We start from the raw sequence: 13,793 nt of genomic DNA, 5'->3' as shown, positions 1-13,793 counted from the left end.
AAGAGGCCCAGGACAGAAAGGTCAGACTGGGAGTGGGAGGGGGAATTGAAGTGCTGAGCCACTGGGAGATCAGGTTGCAGGACAGAAAGGTCAGACTGGGAGTGGGAGGGGGAGTAATCTATGTGTGGAGCAAGGCAATGTGGTTGAGGTTCTGGATGAATAATCCACATCTGCTTTCACCAAAGACATGAAAAACAGCAAGTTCAGGGAGGCAGACACAAAGAACTGCAGACAAAAAAGACACAAAGTGCTGGAATAACTCAGTGGGCCAGGGAGCATCTCTGGAGAACATGGATAGGTGACATTTTGGGTCAGGGTCCTCCTTCAGACCATAGAGATAATGTGGAAAGGGCAAGTATTAACTAGGTGGTGGTGTTAGATGTTATGAGACATGAAGGTTGTTGAAACCAGAGGGCAGTGAGTTCCAACCCAGGTTGTTATGAGAAGCAAGGGAGGAAATAGTGGGGACCTGACAAAGATTTTTGCATCTTTGTCAGGCTCAGGTTAAGTGTCAAAAGACTGTGGGATAGGTAATGTTGTTCCTTTATTTGTAGGATAACAGGGATAAGCCAGGCAACTACAGGCTCGCAAACCTTGGGCCAGTCGTAGAGAAATTATTGGAGAAAATCATAAGGGATAGGATTTATGTACATTTAGAAAGGCGGGCTGATCAGGAATAGGGAGCATGGCTTTGTACAGGGGCAATCCAGCTTCACTTCATTTGATTGAGATTTTTGAGAAGGTAACTAATAAGATTCATGAAGACAGGGTGGTAGGAGGCAGATAGGAGGAAAGATGCTTTTCTAACATGTACCACATGAACTGGTGGCGAGATCCTCATGGTTTGTGATGTATATCAATTTTGATATGAATGTAGGAGGTGCGATCAGTAAATTCACAAATGCCCGACTAACAATACTGACCTTGTTCAGTAATTTAAAACTTTGGGCAAGTTTGGAATTTGTATCTCTCGTTTCCCTTTCCCCCGACTCTCAGTCTGAAGAAGGGCCTCGACCCGAAACGTCACCTATCCTTCTCTCCAGAGATGCTGTCTGACCCCGTTGAGTTACTTCAGTTTTTTGTGTCTGCCTTCAATGTGCACTCTCCTCTGGATTATGGGAATAGGGGGTGTTCAATCACACTGAATCTCATGCATTGTGCACATCACAAACTTGCGCAGAAAAATTGGCATGCAGAAATATTATCTGTATCTTCCATTTGTTATTGAATTTAATGGACAAAGAGGTAACAGATTACTTCCTCAACTCCTTTCTGGGGATTTTGAAGGTTTCTGATATTGAAAATAATTTGGAACAGAGCCTACAATTGTTTCATTGTTCAAGGACACATCTCAAAGCAAAACCTGATCTTTTGAAAAGCAGTTATATTCAGATTTGTGTTAAACACAAAGTGCTGGATAATGGACAATAGACAATAGGTGCATGATTAGGCCATTCGGCCCTTCGAGCCAGCACCGCCATTCAATGTGATCATGGCTGATCATTCTCAATCAGTACCCCGTTCCTGCCTTCTCCCCATACCCCCTGACTCCGCTATCCTTAAGAGCTTTATCTAGCTCTCTCTTGAATGCATTCAGAGAATTGGCCTCCACTGCCTTCGGAGGCAGAGAATTCCACAGATTTACAACTCTCTGACTGAAAAAGTTTTTCCTCATCTCCGTTCTAAATGGCCTACCCCTTATTCTTAAACTGTGGCCCCTGGTTCTGGACTCCCCCAACATTGGGAACATGTTTCCTGCCTCTAACATGTCCAACCCCTTAATAATCTTATACATTTAATAATAATAATAATAATATATTTATTTTATATAGCACCTTAACACATGCACAAAGCGCTTTACAAATACAATTAACATAGAAACAAACAGACAAACAGACAAACTATCCTGACGGAAAAGCGGCGAATACTCAACGCCAGCGTCCTCTCACGTCAGGGTCCGGCAGTAGACATTAAAGAACACAAGACACACAGATACAATTTTTTACACAAAACAGCCATCACAGTGATTGCTCCAGGCATACCCTCACTGTGATGGAAGGCAAAGTCTTATCTCCTCCTCGTTCTTCTCCCGTGGCGCCACGAGGCGATCGAGGCTCCCAACCCCTTGAAGCCCCCACCGGGCGATGGAAAGTCCCAGGGCCGAGCCGAGCAGGCCGATGAAAGTCCTGAGCCCCCACCGGGCGATGGAAAGTGCTGCGGCCAGGCCACGCAGGGTGATGAAGGGCCTGCGGGCGGGTTGATCGTGCCTCGTGCTTCGGGGCGGTCGAAGTTGCTACGGCTGGAGCTCCCAAAAGCCGGTCGCCAGCCAGGGACCTGCGAGCTCCCGATGTTGCGGTCTGCAGGGCCCACGGCCAAAGCCTCCGAGATGGTAAGTCCAGGCCCTGCGACCGGAGTCTTCAAGGTCGATCCCAGCTGGAGGCCGCCGACTCCACGATGTTAGGCCGTAGCGCGAACGGAGATACGACACGGTAAAGGTCGCATCTCCGTTGAGGAGGAGATTTAAAAAAGGTTTCCCCCAACCCCCCCACCACTCCCCTACATACACAGAATTAAAAATAAAACAAAACCTACATTTAACATCAACATTGACTAAAAAACACAAAAAAAAAACGGAGAGACTGCCGGTGAGCTGCAGCTGCAGAACACAGCCACGCCCCATTTCAATATATATATCTTATATAACTCAATGGGTCAGGCAGCATCTGTGGGGGACACGCACATGTAATGTTTCGGGTCGGGATCCTTGTTTGGAGTATGGTGGGGGTGGGGGGGGGGGCAGCTGGAAAAGAGGTGGGGTTGAGACTAAACTGGCACGTGACCCCAATTGTCTCCATTTCATCTCCAGCTTTTGTCCACCCATCTACCAATTAAACCCCACTTCACCTCTCTCCACTCACTTGTCAGGTCTTTGTCCTGCCCGCACCTCTTTTCCAACTTTCTCCCCCGACTGAAGAAGGGTCCCAACCCAAAACCTTGTCCTATCTGTGTCCTCCAGAGATGCTGCCTGACCTGCTGAGTCGCTACGCAAGATTCCAGCATCTACAGTTCCTGGTGTCTTCAAACTTCTGTTAATTTTTTTGATTATTGAACCACACCGAGTACATTATACACACACTCACTTACTGATTATCATATGTAACTGATTTCAATGCTTAGGTAGTATTTTTTATACATACTGGGTTAATTTGATTTTGATCTTTCATCAGACCTTTGGCTAAAGTACATCCAAACACAGTGCATCTTAATATCTCAATTCAGAATCGAGATTATTTGAAAATGAGCCATCGAAATATTATACTGAAAAATACATACCTTCGATTGAATTTATTAAAATAAGAAATGAGGCTAAACAAGGATTATATAATCGCACCGAGTATATATCTTACTCATAAATCACATGGTTCAGCACAGGAACCTGACTAGCACTCGGACTAAAGAATGGATGAAATGCTATACTTTGAAATGTACGTATATATCTCGAATGAAGTTTTTGTTATTTTAATAAATTTCTCCATTCTTCTTTAACTAACTTTTTCCTTATCCTTACAATTTGTTCTTGTTTTTGTTTTTATTTTGCTTCTCTCTCTTTTCTTTCCTTACTTCATCTATTTCTTTAGTTCTATCTAGTTTTTTAAAAAAAAGGGGACAAAAAGTATTGGAGACAATATAATAATAATTGACAATATTATCAATTTAAAAATGTATGACTGTAAAGATGTACCTATCTCCAATAAAAAAAATTTATCTCATAAATCACATGGCAAAACTATCAGACACAAAAAGCTGGAGTAACTCAGCGGTCAGACAGCATCTCTGGAGAAAAGGAACAGGTGATGTTTCAGGTCCCTCGTCCGAAACGTCACCTATTCAGTTTCTCCAGAGATGCTGTCTGACCCGCTGAGTTACTCCAGTTTTTTGTGTCTATCTTCGGTTTAAACCAGCATCGAACCAGTTCCTTCCTACACACTGAAAAGGCCTGTTTCCGGCTGTATATATATGATATGATGATATGATATGATGACTGGCAAAACTATTAGTTGACTGATTTCGAATTTCATTTTAATACATTTCCCAAATTCAGTTTTAAGCAAGGTTTAAAACCTGACTCCATTTTTCTGGTTGCCTTGACAGGTATTATACCCTGGAACGCCTCCCCAGGCAAAGCTTGTGGCTCCAACTTGACCGTTATCTGCAACACATCCGAGGTAAGAAAACCATCCAAGGACATTTATGTGGGGGCGAGTCGTAATGCAGGAATATGCTCCGGAGCGTGCCGGCCAGTGCCAGCCACTCAAAACATTGCACTCTAATCACCGAAGATGTCTGTGGTAGCCAAAAGTGAGGTTAACCTTGTTTCTCTTCTTTCCAGTTTGATTTGTCCTATCATCTGTTCATCGTAGCTTGTGCTGGAGCTGGTGCGACTGTCATTGCACTGGTGAGTAAACTCCTTGTGAACGAGACCAAGTGCTCTTATCCATTATTCCTGCTTTAAGGTCTACTGAAGTACACCAAGTCAGGAATTCCTACAGGCTATTCTCTTCCCTTAAGGTTGTCCATTGCAGTCGGTGAAGCTTTGATGCAATAGTCACTCTGCAGGTCCCTTCTGGAAGCAATGCACTGCCTGATCATTTCTATGGGGAGAACTATGCTTGTTAATGACTTCTGCAGAATACTCTTGAGTAACAGCAACACAAGCAGGGACCAGTAGCGTGATTTTTGTTAGTGAGGGTTGGATATTGATAATTGTTTGGGATTGTCCTTCAGTGAAAACCCAAAATAATTTGTAGAGCCATGTGTAGGAAGGAACTGCAGATGCTGGTTTACACCGAAGATAGACACAAAAAGCTGGAGTAACTCAGTGGCTCAGCCAGCATCTCTGGAGAATATAAGAAAATAACTGCAGATGCTGGTACAAATCGATTTATTCACAAAATGCTGGAGTAACTCAGCAGGTCAGGCAGCATCTCGGGAGAGAAGGAATGGGTGACGTTTCGGGTCGAGACCCTTCTTCAGACTGATGTCGGGGGTGGGACAAAGGAAGGATATAGGTGGAGACAGGAAGATAGAGGGAGCTCTGGGAAGGAGGAGGGGAAGGGAGGGACAGAGGAGCTATCTGAAGTTGGAGAAGTCGACGTTCATACCACCGGGCTGCAAACTGCCCAGGCGAAATATGAGGTGCTGCTCCTCCAATTTCCGGCGGGCCTCACTATGGCACTGGAGGAGGCCCATGACAGAGAGGTCAGACTGGGAATGGGAGGGGGAGTTAAAGTGCTGGGCCACCGGGAGATCAGTTGCGTTAAAGAGAGGAGGAGAACTTCTTCAAAGTGGACATACCTCGAAGAGAAATCGCAGTGGAGCAACCAGTAGTATAAGAAAATAACTGCAGATGCTGGTACAAATCGATTTATTCACAAAATTCTCTGGAGAATATATTCTCCTATTCCTTTTTCTCCATAGATGCTGCCTGACCCGCTGAGTTTCTCCAGCTTTTTGTGTCTAGTTTGTAGAGCCAGCTCTGCATGTAGGGAAACTCTGCAGAAATTTCCCTCAGGAGTAGGTCAATGTTTTGGGGGGTTCAATTGTGCTCCTGTGGGACGTTCAGGTGTCTTCAACTGAAATGGTGCAGTCACATCAGCTAAATTCCTCGAAGACTCATGTTTCCGTCCTTCCTCCGACAGCTAGGGAAGCGGAGGAGTGAGAGGAGAATTAAAATGGGGTTTGCGAGTCAGGGTTGATAAATCTTAACGAGGACCATCTGTGAGAAACGTGAAGCATAGCCACCCAGCTTAGGCATGAGGTGGAAGAATGGATTCTTGTGCTTTTCCTCCACAGTTAGTGATGTGTTGGATGTTTGCCTCCATCCAAGAGGGAGGTGACTTTCTCCTACCTGGCATTAAAATAGCTTGCCACAAGGCCATGATCTAGTTAAGATACCACGTAAAGAGAGAGAGGATGGCAAAGAGGGATGACAGAAAACTGGCTCATGTTCAGAAATATTAAAATGATAAAACCTTGGCATAGTTTAAGTTGTAGGTACAGTTTTCATTAACAAAACTGACCCGCTGAGTTACTCCAGCACTTTTAATAAAACTATCAAGTTGGACCTAAAATTAGCTGCTGGCTATACAATGGTCTACTAGTTTTAACTCCATAATAAAAATGTTTTAACAGCTTCATAACTGCAGCAGCATAAAAGTTCATTTGAAAATGAGACTTTATGGTGACACAGTGAATTGCAGACAGTAGATTCGTACAGGAAGTCTCTATATTAATCCAGTGAACAAAGGGACAGTAAAATAACTGGATCATTGACAGCTACAGCATGGAGGAAGTGTGTTGACTGCATCATTAATATATATAGGGAGACATCTAATGAGACTGGGGTAAACTAGACAATTTATGTTTTCTCTCTTGCCTCAAATCACTCCTTTGACTGATTTCTAATTTCATTCTAACATCTGTCCCAAATTTAGTTTCAAGACATGAGTGCAAAGCTAGGTATATTTTGCTTCCATTTCCTATTTTGCATTATGTTTTTTTCTTTCCTACCTTAATTGAGCTGATCAACCTGTCCACTCTCAGTTCAAAGCAGCCACAAAAGTCTGCAGATGCTGGAAATTGGTGCATAAAACAAGCTGCTGGAGGAACTGAGTCAGGTAGCGTCTCTGGAGGGGAATTGACAGTAGAAGTTTCAGGTCGAAGATTCCTCTGGAGTAAAAGAGTGGAGGGGAGAGATAGCCAGTTTAAAGAGGGGAGGGGAGGATGGGGCAAGATCTGACTAGTGAGAGAGGGATCCAGGTGAGAAGGGGTAGATTGGTGGAGGGAGTCAGATGGGGGAGAGAGAGAGAGGGGTGGAGATAACATCCGAGACTGGGACGTGGTTGGTGGAGGTAACTTGGGTTCACACTCTTCTCCAACTCGAGAGCAGACCATTGCATCCAAGACACTTCCCCATTCGCCACTATCTGGTTTCTTAATATCCTGATGGCAAAGGAAAGGTCGGATGAGACAAAGCTGGGTGGCAGTGTGAGCTACGAGGAGGATGCTATGAGGCTGCGAGGAGGATGCTATGAGGCTGCGAGGAAGATGCTATGAGGCTGCGAGGAGGATGCTATGAGGCTGCGAGGAGGATGCTATGAGTCTGCAGGGTGACTTGGATAGGTTGAGTGAGTGGACAGATGCATGGCAGATGTGGTCTGGAGGAAGCCGCTGATTGGTGGAAGCGGACTAGAGGAAGCAGCTGATTGGGCGTAACCCCGGGGTTGTATTTCTGCTTTTTGTTCGTACTTTTAGTTAAGGGTTCAGTGAGTTAAGGGTTCAGTGAGTTAAGGGTTCAGTGATTTAAGGATTCAGTGAGTTAAGGGTTCAGTGATATAAAGGTTCAGTGATTTAAGGGTTCAGTGATTTAAGGGTTCAGTGATTTAAGGGTTCAGTGAGTTAAGGGTTCAGTGATTTAAGGATTCAGTGAGTTAAGGGTTCAGTGAGTTAAGGGTTCAGTGATTTAAGGATTCAGTGAGTTAAGAGTTCAGTGATTTAAGGGTTCAGTGCTTTTTAGTAAAGGTACAGTTTAAAGGATTAAGAGGGAGTTGATTTAATTTGGGGGTAAGACATGTCAGATGAGATCGGCCCCGTGGAATGCTCATCCTGCAACATGTGGGAGATCAGGGATATTGTTGGTGTCCCTGATGACTACATGTGCAGGAAGTGTGTCCAGCTGCAGCTCCTGGCAGACCGCATTGAACGGTTGGAGCTGCGGTTGGACTCATTCTGGAGCATCCACGATGCTGAGAAGAAGGTCGTGAATAGCACGTACAGTGAGTTGGCCACACCGCAGGTAAAGGTTAAGCGGACAGAAAAGGAACGGGTGGCCACTAGCCAGCGTAGCAGTAGGCAGGTTGTGCAGGAGTCCCCTGCGGTCATCTCCCTCCTAAACAGATATGCCATTTTGGATACTGTTGGGGGAGATGGCTCATCAGGGGAAGGCAGCAGCAGCCAAGTTCATGGCACCGTGGGTGGCTCTGCGGCAAAAGAGGAGAGGAAAAAGAGTGGAAGGGCTATAGTGATAGGGGATTCAATTGTAAGGGGAATAGATAGACGTTTCTGCGTCCGCAAACGAGACTCCAGGATGGTATGTTGCCTCCCTGGTGCAAGGGTCAGGGATATCTCTGAGCGGCTGCAGGACATTCTGAAGGGGGAGGGTGAGCAGCCAGTTGTCGTGGTGCACATTGGCACCAACGATTTAGGTAAAAAACGGGATGAGGTCCTACAAGGTGAATTTAGAGAGCTAGGAGATAAACTTAAAAGTAGGACCTCAAAGGTAGTAATCTCTGGATTACTACCAGTGCCACGTGCTAGTCAGAGTAGGAATAGGAGGATATTTCAGATGAATACGTGGCTTGAAAAATGGTGCAAGGGGGAGGGATTCAAATTTTTAGGACATTGAAACCAGTTCTGAGAGAGGTGGGACCAGTACAAACAGGATGGTCTGCACCTGAGCTGGAATGGAACCAATGTCCTAGGGGGAGTGTTTGCTAGTGCTGTCGGGGAGGATTTAAACTAATGTGGCAGGGGGATGGGAGCAGGAGCAGAAAGACAGAGGGGTGTAAAATGAGGGTAGAAGCAACAGGTAGCAAGGTGAAAAGTAAAAGTGGCAGGCAGACAAATCCAGGGCAAAAATCAAAAAGGGCCACTTTTCAACATAATTGTATAAGGGGTAAGAGAGTTGTAAAAACAAGCCTGAAGGCTTTGTGTCTCAATGCAAGGAGTATACGTAATAAGGTGGATGAGTTGAATGTGCAGATAGTTATTAATGAATATGATATAGTTGGGATTACGGAGACATGGCTCCAGGGTGACCAAGGCTGGGAGCTCAACATCCAGGGATATTCTATATTCAGGCGGGATAGACAGAAAGGAAAAGGAGGTGGGGTAGCGTTACTGGTTAGAGAGGAGATTAAAGCAGTGGAAAGGAAGGACATTAGCTTGGAGGAAGTGGAATCGATATGGGTAGAGCTACGAAACACTAAGGGGCAGAAAACGCTAGTGGGAGTTGTGTACAGGCCACCTAACAGCAGTAGTGAGGTTGGGGATGGCATCAAGCAGGAAATTAGAAATGCGTGCACTAAAGGTGCAGCAGTTATAATGGGTGACTTCAATCTACATATAGATTGGGTGAACCAAACTGGCAGGGGTGCTGAGGAAGAGGATTTCTTGGAATGTTTGAGAGATAGTTTTCTAAACCAACATGTCAAGGAACCAACGAGAGAACAGGCCATTCTAGACTGGGTATTGAGTAATGAGGAAGGGTTAGTTAGCAGTCTTGTTGTGCGAGGCCCCTTGGGCAAGAGTGATCATAATATGGTAGAGTTCTTCATTAGGATGGAGAGTGACAGTCAATAAAGAAACAAGTGTTCTGAACTTAAAGAAAGATAACTTTGAGGGTATGAGGTGTGAATTGTCCAAGATAGACTGGCGATTGATGCTGAAAGGGTTGACAGTGGACATGCAATGGAAGGCATTTAAAGGTCGCATGTATGAACTACAACAAGTGTTCATCCCAGTTTGGCAAAAGAACAAACCAGGAAAGGTAGTGCATCCGTGGCTAACAAGGGAAATCAAGGATAGTATTAAAACAAAAGATGAAGCATACAGATTAGCCAGAAAAAGTAGCATACCAGAGGACTGGGAGAAATTCAGAGTCCAGCAGAGGAGGACAAAGGGCTTAATTAGGAAAGGGAAAATAGATTATGAGGGAAAACTGGCAAGGAACATAAAAACTGACTGCAAAAGCTTTTATAGATATGTCAAGAGAAAAAGATTAGTTAAGACAAATGTAGGTCCCTTGCAGTCGGAAACAGGTGGATTGATCATAGGGAACAAGGAGATGGCAGACCAATTGAACAAATACTTTGGTTCTGTCTTCACTAAGGAAGACATAAACCATCTGCCGGAAATAGCGGAGGACCGGGGGTCTAATGAGATGGAGGAACTGAGGGAAATCCAGGTTAGTCGGGAAGTGGTGTTAGGTAAATTAAATGGATTAAAGGCAGATAAATCCCCAGGGCCAGATAGGCTGCATCCCAGAGTGCTTAAGGAAGTAGCCTCAGAAATAGTGGATGCATTAGTGATAATTTTTCAAAACTCTTTAGATTCTGGAGTAGTTCCTGAGGACTGGAGGGTAGCTAATGTAATCCCACTTTTTAAAAAGGGAGGGAGAGAGAAAACGGGGAATTATAGACCAGTTAGCCTAACATCGGTAGTGGGGAAAATGCTAGTTATTAAAGATGTGATAGCATCACATTTGGAAAGTGGTGAAATCATCGGACAAAGTCAGCATGGATTTACCAAAGGCAAATCATGTCTGACGAATCTTATAGAATTTTTCGAGGATGTAACTAGTAGAGTGGATAAGGGAGAACCAGTCGATGTGTTATAGCTGGACTTTCAGAAGGCCTTCGACAAGGTCCCACATAGGAGATTGGTGTACAAACTTAAAGCACACGGTATTGAGGGTTCAGTGTTGAGGTGGATAGAAAATTGGTTGGCGGACAGGAAGCAAAGAGTAGGAATAAACGGGTCCTTTTCGGAATGGCAGGCAGTGACTAGTGGGGTACCGCAAGGCTCAGTGCTGGGACCCCAGTTATTTACAGTGTATATTAATGATTTGGACGAGGGAATTGAATGCAACATCTCTAAGTTTGCGGATGACACGAAGCTGGGTGGCAGTGTTAGCTGCGAGGAGGATGCTAGGAGGCTGCAGAGTGACTTGGATAGATTAGGCGAGTGGGCAAATGCATGGCAGATGCAATATAATGTGGATAAATGTGAGGTTATCCACTTTGGCGGCAAGAACAGGAAAGCAGAGTTTTACCTGAATGGTGACCGATTGGGAGAAGGGGAGATGCAACGTGACCTGGGTGTCATGGTGCACCAGTCATTGAAAGCAAGCATGCAGGTGCAGCAGGCAGTGAAGAAAGAGAATGGTATGTTGGCATTCATAGCAAGAGGATTTGAGTTTAGGAGCAGGGAGGTTCTGCTGCAGTTGTACAGGGCCTTGGTGAGACCGCACCTGGAGTATTGTGTGCAGTTTTGGTCTCCTAACCTGAGGAAAGACGTTCTTGCCTTAGAGGGAGTACAGAGAAGGTTCACCAGATTGATCCCTGGGATGGCGGGACTTTCATATGAGGAAAGACTGGATAGACTGGGCTTGTACTCGCTGGAATTTAGAAGACTGAGGGGGGATCTTATAGAAACATATAAAATTCTTAAGGGGTTGGAGAGGCTAGATGCGGGAAGATTGTTCCTGATGTTGGGGGAGTCCAGAACCAGGGGTCACAGCTTAAGGATAAGGGGGAAGTCTTTTAGGACCGAGATGAGAAAACATTTCTTCACACAGAGAGTGGTGAGTCTGTGGAATTCTCTGCCACAGAAGGTAGTTGAGGCCAGTTCATTGGCTATATTTAAGAGGGAGTTAGATGTGGCCCTTTTTGCTAAAGGGATCAGGGGGTATGGAGAGAAGGCAGGTACAGGCTACTGAGCTGGATGATCAGCCATGATCATATTGAATGGCGGTGCAGGCTCGAAGGGCCGAATGGCCTACTCCTGCACCTATTTTCTATGTTTCTATGTTTCTATTATAATGTGGATAAATGTGAGGTTATCCACTTTGATGGCAAGAACCAGGTGGCATATTATCATCTAAATGGTGTCAAATTAGGAACAGGAGAGGTGCAATGAGACCTGGGTGTCCTTGTACATCAGTCACTGAAAGTAAGCAGTGCAAGCAGTGAAGAAAGCAAAATGGCATGTTGGCCTTCATAGTGAGAGGAATGCGGTATTTTGTGCAGTTTTGGTCTCCTAATTTGAGGAAGGACATTCTTGGTATTGAGGGATTGCAGTTCACCAGGTTAGTTCCCAGGATGGCGGGACTGTCATATGATGAAAGAATGCATCGACTGGACATATATTCAGAATTTAGAAGGATGAGAGGGGATCTTACAGAAACATAAAATTCTTAAGGATTGGACACGCTAGATGCAGGAAAAATGTTCCTGATGTTGGGGGAGTTCAGAACCAGGGGTCACGGTTTAAGAATAAGGGGTAGGCCATTTAGGACTGAGATGCGGAAAAACTTCTTCACCCAGGAAGTTGTCAATCTGTGGAATTCTCTGCCACAGAAGGCAGTGGAGGCCAATTCACTGGATGATTTCAAGAGATAGTTAGTTTTAGCTCTTAGGGCTAACGGAATCAAGGGATATGGGGACAGAGCAGGAACAAGGTGCTGATTTTGGATGATATTGAAGGGCAGTGCTGGCCCAAAGGGTTGAATGGACTACTCCTGCACCTATTTTCTAATATAGGACCAAATAAAGGAGGTAGGGTGGGCAAATGGGTACACTGGAAGAATGAGATCTGATGGGAGGAGAGTGGGTGATGGGCAGAAGGGGTGAGTGAGGAAGAAGCTGGGTGACAGGAGGCAGTGTTTAGTTTAGTTTAGAGATACAGCGTGGAAACAGGCCCTTCAGCCCCCGCCGACCAGCGATCCCCGCACACTAACACTATCCTGCACACACTGGGGACAGTTTACATGTACAGGTGCTCCTCAGCTTCCGATGGGGTTCCATTCCGGGAAACCCATCGGAAACCGAAAGCATCGTAAGTCAAAAGTCACGTGGTCGGGAGCGAGCGGAAGCTCGCTACGGGTCGCGGCCATTTGCACCATCGCAAAGTCGAACAATCACAAGTCGAAACATCGTAAGCCGGGGAGCACCTGTACACCAAGGCCCAAGTCAATTAATCTACAAACCTGAACATCTTTGTAGTGTGGCAGGAAAGCGAAGGTCCCGGAGAAAACCCACGCGTGTCATGGGGAGAGCGTACAAACTCCATACAGTCTGCACTTATAGTCGGGATGGTACCCGGGCCTCTGGTGGCACTGTAAGGCAGCAACTCTAGCGCTGGCCTGCCTTGTGTTGTGGGAAAGAAGGGTATGAGTGGAAGAATGTGGGTGCAGAGAGGGACTAATGGGGAGGGAGCAGGTTAACTTGATATTAGACAATTCAAACTTTACCACCTGAGATTGTTGGGCACCGCACCCAGGTGGAATATGAGATGCTGTTAGTTTGCGATTGGTCTCGCCCTGGCAGTGGGTGGATGAGGCCGAGGATTGGAAGGTCATGGTGGGGATGGAGAGGAGCAATTTGGAAGGGCTGGCAGCAGGTGGCCATGGCACACAGAAGAACCTCGTCCACGTTTGGTTTCACCGATGTACGGGAGGCCACTTCAAAAGCACTGAATGAAAAGGGGAGGTTGGAGGAGGTGCAACTCTCAATCTCTGCTCCCCTTTGGGTCCCTGGATGGTGGCGAGGGAGGATGTATACGGTGCTGCACTGTCTACAGTGCCTGAGTAAGGGTGAGAGAACCAGGAGGTTACGGAGAAAGTGATCCCTGCACAAAGCACTGGGGAGGACTGGGAAGACGTGACTGGTGGTGGGATCTCCATTCGCCAATCCACCTAGTGTGTGCCAGTTCTCACCCCCCCTCTCAACTCATTATACTGGCTGTCTTCCCCTCACTCCTTCAGCTGAGAGGAATGGTCTCGACCCATCCATTTCCCTCCACAGATGCCTCCTGACCCACAGAGTTCTTCCAGAAGCCTGTTTTTGTTTTTCATTTTCAGTTCTTTTGCATTCTTTGAGGGTACTTTTTGAATGCTGTCGAAAGAGACTTTTGTATAATTCTTTACACTTGATCTTCGAGATACAGTGCACAAA

The 13,793-nt window shown here is 45.7% G+C and overlaps 1 protein-coding gene across 4 annotated transcripts in view; it reads left to right on the top strand.

Annotated features, from left to right (window-relative positions):
• Nucleotides 1–13,793, top strand: part of gpm6bb (glycoprotein M6Bb) — a 203,202-nt gene that overhangs the window by 182,269 nt on the left and 7,140 nt on the right. For all 4 annotated transcript variants that reach the window (XM_078408980.1, XM_078408979.1, XM_078408981.1 and 1 more), the window contains exons 5-6: nucleotides 4,153–4,226; nucleotides 4,391–4,456. In XM_078408980.1, the coding sequence (XP_078265106.1) occupies nucleotides 4,153–4,226; nucleotides 4,391–4,456 (140 nt within the window). The remainder of the gene's footprint in view (nucleotides 1–4,152; nucleotides 4,227–4,390; nucleotides 4,457–13,793) is intronic.

Source organism: Rhinoraja longicauda, chromosome 12, assembly GCF_053455715.1.
Source record: "Rhinoraja longicauda isolate Sanriku21f chromosome 12, sRhiLon1.1, whole genome shotgun sequence".
In the NCBI taxonomy this organism is placed as follows: Eukaryota; Metazoa; Chordata; class Chondrichthyes; order Rajiformes; family Arhynchobatidae; genus Rhinoraja; species Rhinoraja longicauda.
The sequence above is the reverse complement of the archived record's forward strand: the minus strand, read 5'-3'. Positions and strand labels throughout refer to the sequence as shown.